This window comes from Thunnus thynnus, chromosome 4 (assembly GCF_963924715.1).
Source record: "Thunnus thynnus chromosome 4, fThuThy2.1, whole genome shotgun sequence".
Classification (NCBI taxonomy): Eukaryota; Metazoa; Chordata; class Actinopteri; order Scombriformes; family Scombridae; genus Thunnus; species Thunnus thynnus.
Window position 1 is genome coordinate 7,809,012 of NC_089520.1, and position 6,437 is coordinate 7,815,448.

The 6,437-nt window shown below is 37.3% G+C and overlaps 1 protein-coding gene across 1 annotated transcript; it reads left to right on the forward strand.

Annotated features, from left to right (window-relative positions):
- Nucleotides 1-1,243: 1,243 nt before the first annotated feature.
- Nucleotides 1,244-5,831, forward strand: LOC137181035 (ADP-ribosylation factor 4-like). Its single transcript, XM_067586372.1, has 6 exons — nucleotides 1,244-2,183; nucleotides 3,587-3,667; nucleotides 3,775-3,884; nucleotides 3,964-4,035; nucleotides 4,147-4,269; nucleotides 5,498-5,831. Exons 1-6 carry the CDS (start codon nucleotides 2,117-2,119, stop codon nucleotides 5,591-5,593), a joined length of 549 nt encoding a protein of 182 aa, XP_067442473.1. The 5' UTR covers nucleotides 1,244-2,116; the 3' UTR covers nucleotides 5,594-5,831.
- The last annotated feature ends 606 nt before the right edge of the window (nucleotides 5,832-6,437 follow it).

Below are 6,437 nucleotides of genomic sequence, written 5' to 3' on the forward strand. Positions count from 1 at the left end.
CCTGAAATTTTAGTTGATTCTTTTTAAGTGACCCAGAATATACTTTTTAAAAAAATGTTTTTTTCAAACTTTACAATATGACACCCCATTTTACTACGACACCCCCACTTTACTACATGACACTCTCACTTTACTACATGACACCCCATTTTACTACATGACACCCCCACTTAACTACATGACACCCCATTTTACTACATGACACCCTCACTTTACTACATGACACCCCATTTTACTACATGACACCCTCACTTTACTACATGACACCCCATTTTACTACATGACACCCTCACTTAACTACATGACACCCCATTTTACTACATGACACCCTCACTTAACTACATGACACCCCATTTTACTACATGACACCCTCACTTTACTACATGACACCCCACTTTACTACATGACACCCTCACTTTACTACATGACACCCCATTTTACTACATGACACCCCCTTTTTACTACATGACACCCCCACTTTCCTACATGACACCCCACTTTACTACATGACACCCCCACTTTACTACATGACACCCCATTTTACTACATGATAACCCCACTTTACTACATGACACCCCATTTTACTACATGATACCCCCACTTTACTACATGACACCCTCACTTTACTACATGACACCCCATTTTACTACATGACACCCCCTTTTTACTACATGACACCCCCACTTTACTACATGACACCCCACTTTACTACATGACACCCTCACTTTACTACATGACACCCCATTTTACTACATGACAACCCCATTTTACTACATGACACCCCCACTTAACTACATGACACCCCACTTTACTACATGACACCCTCACTTTACTACATGACACCCCCACTTTATTACATGACACACCCACTTTACTACACGACACATCCTACATGGTTATGGTTAGAATATTAATATAAAATTTAAATTTTTTCAAAGTTTTGTTTTACTTTTATTATAGTATACTATGTAGCACAGTCATAGTAGTATTAGTAAGAAGTATAGTGCATGATGATGCATCATGTATGTAGTGTAGTAATGTGTACACCGTTGCTTGTCCTTTTTGTCATACACTGAAAACTTTGTACAAATTGATTTTTTAATACTGTATTTAAAGCATCAGTCTGATGTTCTTCTGTATTTTTCTTACTGTCAACAAATACCATGAAAAAAACATGTTTGTCCATCTCTGAATACTTTCTTACTTCCCTACTCTGTCTATAGCACACTGGCTTCTGCCGAAGACACAATACTAATAAATAATAAAACACAATACTTCCAAATTGGATTCACTCATCGTTGGTTTTGGTGGTTTTTAGGGCTGCAACTAACGATTATTTTCATTATTGATTAATCTGTTGATTATTTTCTTGATTAATTTATTAGTTGTTTGGTCTATAAGATGTCAGAAAATGGTTCGATATCTTCATATGTCTTGTTTTGTCTACAACCAAAAGATATTCAGTTTACTATCATGGTAGACTAAAGAAACCAGAAAATATTCACATTTGAGACGCTGGAATCAGAGAATTTTTATTTTTTTCTTCTAAAAAAAATGACTCAAACAACAAGTAATTGTTGCAGCTCTAGTGTTTTCACTGAATTTGTTAACAATAAGAAAAATATAAAATATTGGCAACCTTGTCCTTTAATTATCGCCATGTCAATAAAGCAATTTTGAATTTGAAAAAAAAGACCCCATAAATGAGCAGGCCTGTGTTGGCGGAAGTAATATTAACGGTGCAATGTAGGAGTTTACGTTTCTTAGGATGGCGACGGAATTATCCGCGAAGACCCGCCCTACTCTACCTCTGATTGGCTCTGACCCTGATACCCTTACCCTAACCCCGAATCTAACCAATCTTATCAACGAAGGCAATGATACTGGCCAATCATAGGGCGGGTCATTCCGTCGCCCTCCTAGGAAAACTTTTTTACGTGAGGTGTCAATGCTGCCTGCTCCTCCGCTGCCACCGTGTACCAAGTTGACAGCAACCGGGATGATGACATGGATAACACACAAACACACGCTGCTGCTGCTCTATAAAATCGGAGACACCGACACTCACCGACAGAGACACCGAGCTGCTGCCGAGGAGGAGCTTTCTACCTGAGACATGGGCGTCTTCATCTCACACATCTTCTCCAGATTCACCGCCAAGAAACCTGTCAGGATTTTAATGGGTGAGATTTGATTTCAGCAATAATATTATTAACTCTGAGAATCAATAACTTCACTATGGTGACGTTTATTATTGCTGTTGCTTACTGTACTAACAGCAGCTTTATAGTTTTAATGTCATTTTTATTCCTTTTTGCCTTTATTTCCTTTTTGTGTGTTTTTTCAAGTAAAAATGTGAAACATTCACTAGTTCCAGCTAAATACTATCATACAATACAATGAAAATCTGACAGTTCAGTTGGAAATATCGCATTTTTTAAAAAATTGATTCGCAATCACTTGCGCTTCCTAAATGGACAGATTGATATCCCTGAAGTTTCACTGACATGGTGTTAAACTCTGACGATTAAGTGTTGCCTTAATTTTTTTGAGCAGTGTATTTCACTTTTTACTCGACTACACTTTAGTTACTTTAAAATTTAATGTACAAAATATATGATGAGTTTATAAAAAAGTTCAAATTAGCTCCAACTACGATGGTAAAGTGCTACTTACACATCAATCACAATAATCCATATATTATATAATATATAGTAGTGTAAGCACTAAAGCTGCGAGAGTTACTCGATTAATTGATTAGTCAATCAACAGAATATTAATCAGCAATCATTTAGGTAATCAATTAATCGCCCAAGTCCATTTGAAGCAGAAATGCCAAACATATAATGACCTTACCTTCTTAAATGTGAAAATTTGCTGCTTTTCTTTGTCTTATATTGTAGTAATTTAATTCTGTTTTGTTCTGACCGACCAATGTGATGATGTGATGGTCGTTTGTAACACATCAGGCATTTCTGACTGTTTATAGACCAATTGATTAATCGATTAATCAAGAAAATAATGGCCAGATCAAAATTTAAATTTTACCCAGTTTGGGTAAAGCACTAATACAAAACTGGGTTAACTTTAACCAGTAGCTCTTTGTGACCCAGTGTTACAAACACAACAAGCTTCAGCTAAAAACTGCTACAAATTTATTGTTTAACAAGTTATTAATAATCAATAACAAACCATGACATGTAAGTTTAAAAAGTGTAGATTATAACAAGCTTCAGTTTGGGTAAATAACCAAACAGTAAAATGAAAAATAACACTAAAACTGAGTCAAAACAACCGCTTGTCTTGAGTGGCTTTCTGGACGACATTAACCCAGTATTGTGCTGGTGCTACATTGACCCAAACTGGGTAAAAATTTAACCCAAAGACTTTTAGTGTGTAGTTGTAGCTTTAAAAAGCACTTATTTCTTCTGCATAAGTACTTTTACTTTTTATCCTACTAACTCTACTGGTAACACTAGTAACAGCAATAGCAACAGCAGTAATAACAGCAGTAGCTCTACTTGCTAATTGCAGTGCTGTCTTTGTCTCTTTGTCTCTTTGTGTGTGTGTGTGTGTGTTTCTGCAGTGGGTCTGGACGCAGCGGGTAAAACCACTCTGCTGTACAAACTGAAGCTGGCTGAGGTCGTCACCTCCATCCCAACCATTGGTCAGCCTCCACCTGTTTATACAAATACACATGATTCAACAAAATATAAAATAAATACAAAATCGTGAGATAAACTCATATATATGTGTGTGTGTGTGTGTGTGCAGGTTTCAATGTAGAGACACTGGAGTATAAGAACATCAGTTTTACAGTTTGGGATGTTGGTGGTCAGACTGTCATCAGACCCCTGTGGAGACACTACTACATGAACACAGAGGTAATACTACTGCCGTTACTACTATTACATCTGCTGTTATCACAGGATATTTACAGTAACGTCTGTTTGTCTTCTTCAGGGTCTGATATTTGTTGTCGACAGCAACGACCCTGAGAGGATTAAAGAAGCTGCTGACGAGCTGCAAAGGATGGTAACACTTTTTCTTTAATCATTTAAAGAAACATTACAGTTTATAACAATGTGAGTCTTGTTTCCATAGCAGCACGATGACCACGGTTATATGTGTGTGTGTGTGTTGCAGTTAGGAGAAGACCAACTGAGGGGCGCGGCCTTACTGGTATTTGCTAACAAACAGGATTTACCCAGAGCCATGCCAGTCAGTGACATCACAGAGGCCCTGAGCCTATCAGGAGTCTCACAGCCGGTAGGTAACAAATTAACCTGTAATTAACCTGTAAAATCATCTTACATATACTGAAAGAAAATGTCCTGAAGCGTGTTGGTATAACAACTGAAATCACTCCCTCCTTCACTCAGTCACTACTGACTATGTAACAGACTCTCAACTGTGAGCATTAAATTGAGATTCACACTTACTGTAGTGACTAAATCCTAAACTTTAGCCACTACTGGCTGCTAATGGGCTTCATTGTTAAGACATGTACTCAGAAACTATATTCAATCTTTTCCAATTCTTCATATATACTGTGTTTATTTTCTTACCAATGTTCATTTTCTATATTGTTCGTCATTTAAAACAAATACAGCCAAACAATAAATCTGAGCAACACCTGTGATAACCTGGGATGACCTGAAATAACCTGTAGCCAGTCTGGTCTTTACCATACAGCCCTCTAGTGTTTGAGAGGAATATTACATTTAACACAAATCAAATACATGGCTCCGACACTCACTAATCCTGGAGGGTAACTATAGTGCATAATATAGTAAATAGGTAGTGGTTTCAGTTATAGTGTATTACAGCCATGCTAGCAGAGCTGTGAGGCTGTACTCAACCAGTTTCTCACCTGTAAATAATGTTCACATCTACAGCAACTAACGATTATTTTCTCAATTAATCGATTTGTTATTTGGTCTATAAAATGTCAGAAAATGGTGAAAAATGTCGATCACCGTTTCTTCTAATGTCTTGTTTTGTCCCGACCAGCAGTCCACAATCCAAAGATATCGAGTTTATTATCATAGAGGACTAAAGAAACCAGAAAATATTCACATTTTAGAAGCTGGAATCAGAGAATTTGGACATTATCTGGCAGAGTTTCTATGTTCAGTAACACTGAGGAGATACAGAATAGGGAAAAACACACCTGAAACCAGCGGCCCCTACAACTTCACAACTCTTAATGTCACTCCGAAATCATAAAAGTGAACCTCATGGTGGCGCCAGAGGTTCACCAAAGTCAGCAGGATTTTTCTTCTGGGCACCACAAGTGTCTGTAATAAATTTCACAACAATCCATCAAATAATTGAGAAATTTCAGTCTGGACCAAAGCGGTGAACAGACCGTCATTACCATCCATACAGCCGAACTGCTAACGCGGCTAAAAAGGAGAAATCTCCATTAAACAGTGTAGGTTTCTCTAAAACTGCAGCTACAATCATGACTTTGTATCTCTGTGTGTCTGTGCAGTGGTTTGTCCAGTCGTGCTGCGCTGTGAGCGGCGCGGGTCTGTACGAGGGTCTGGACTGGCTTTCCAACCAGATCCTGGAAAAGAGAAGAAGTTGATCTGGAGCTCCGGTCTTCCGCTTTATTTTGGTTTCCTGCTGCGTCTTTAAGCACATCAGGCAGTCTGCTGTGAACTCAGTCGAGCCAGTGTAGAGGAGAAACATCAAGGATCCACATTGTCACAAAGAGATTTTACTGCTGCGTTCACAGCACACAGAAAACACCGTAGATCACAGCTTCCTTCTGGAAAATACAGTTACAGTTTGTGTCACATAAGTGTCATTTTAGAAGAATTTAATGTTTAAGTTCTTTTTATGTACTTGAAATTAACCAGAAATACCTGCAGCAGATGTTTTCAGCTTTCATTACACTACATACGTTGTTTTATTACCTCAAATTGCTGTTACTGGTGAATTCACTGCAGTGTTTTCCTCTTCTGAAATGTCTGAACGTGTAAAACATTCCTTCATGTCCTGCTGACTTTATAATTGGCTCTACAAGACAGACATCAATGTGTTTTTATTTGTTCTCATATATATATAGATGATAAAACCAGTATGATATAAACAGATTTGTCTCTGATATCACCAGAAAGGAAATTAGTTAATCAATGTGACATGAAGACAAATATCACAATAATTCATTGATCACAACTGATAAAATGACGCTGCAGCACTGAAGTCAAATGTTTCTTAATTCTAAAATTGGGAACCACGTTTTAGACAACCAGACGGATCATTTTGGAAAATAAATTTAACTGCACTGATTCTCTTTTATCTTTTGACCTGTTTAAGAATTCTTTATTATTTAATTAGTTAATATTCAGTTTATCTGTCAGAAGTGAATTTACTCTCAATTACTTATTTATTAAAAAAACTTATGTTTCTTGTACGACATCTACAAA

What these genes read in the sequence shown, in the direction of transcription:
- LOC137181035 (XM_067586372.1), top strand. Translation starts at nt 2,117, where the DNA reads ATGGGCGTCTTCATCTCACACATCTTCTCCAGATTCACCGCCAAGAAA. An exon ending in ACCTGTCAGGATTTTAATGG is followed by an intron (nt 2,184 to 3,586) that starts GTGAGATTTGAT and finishes GTGTTTCTGCAG; the next exon opens with TGGGTCTGGACGCAGCGGGT. An exon ending in CACCTCCATCCCAACCATTG is followed by an intron (nt 3,668 to 3,774) that starts GTCAGCCTCCAC and finishes GTGTGTGTGCAG; the next exon opens with GTTTCAATGTAGAGACACTG.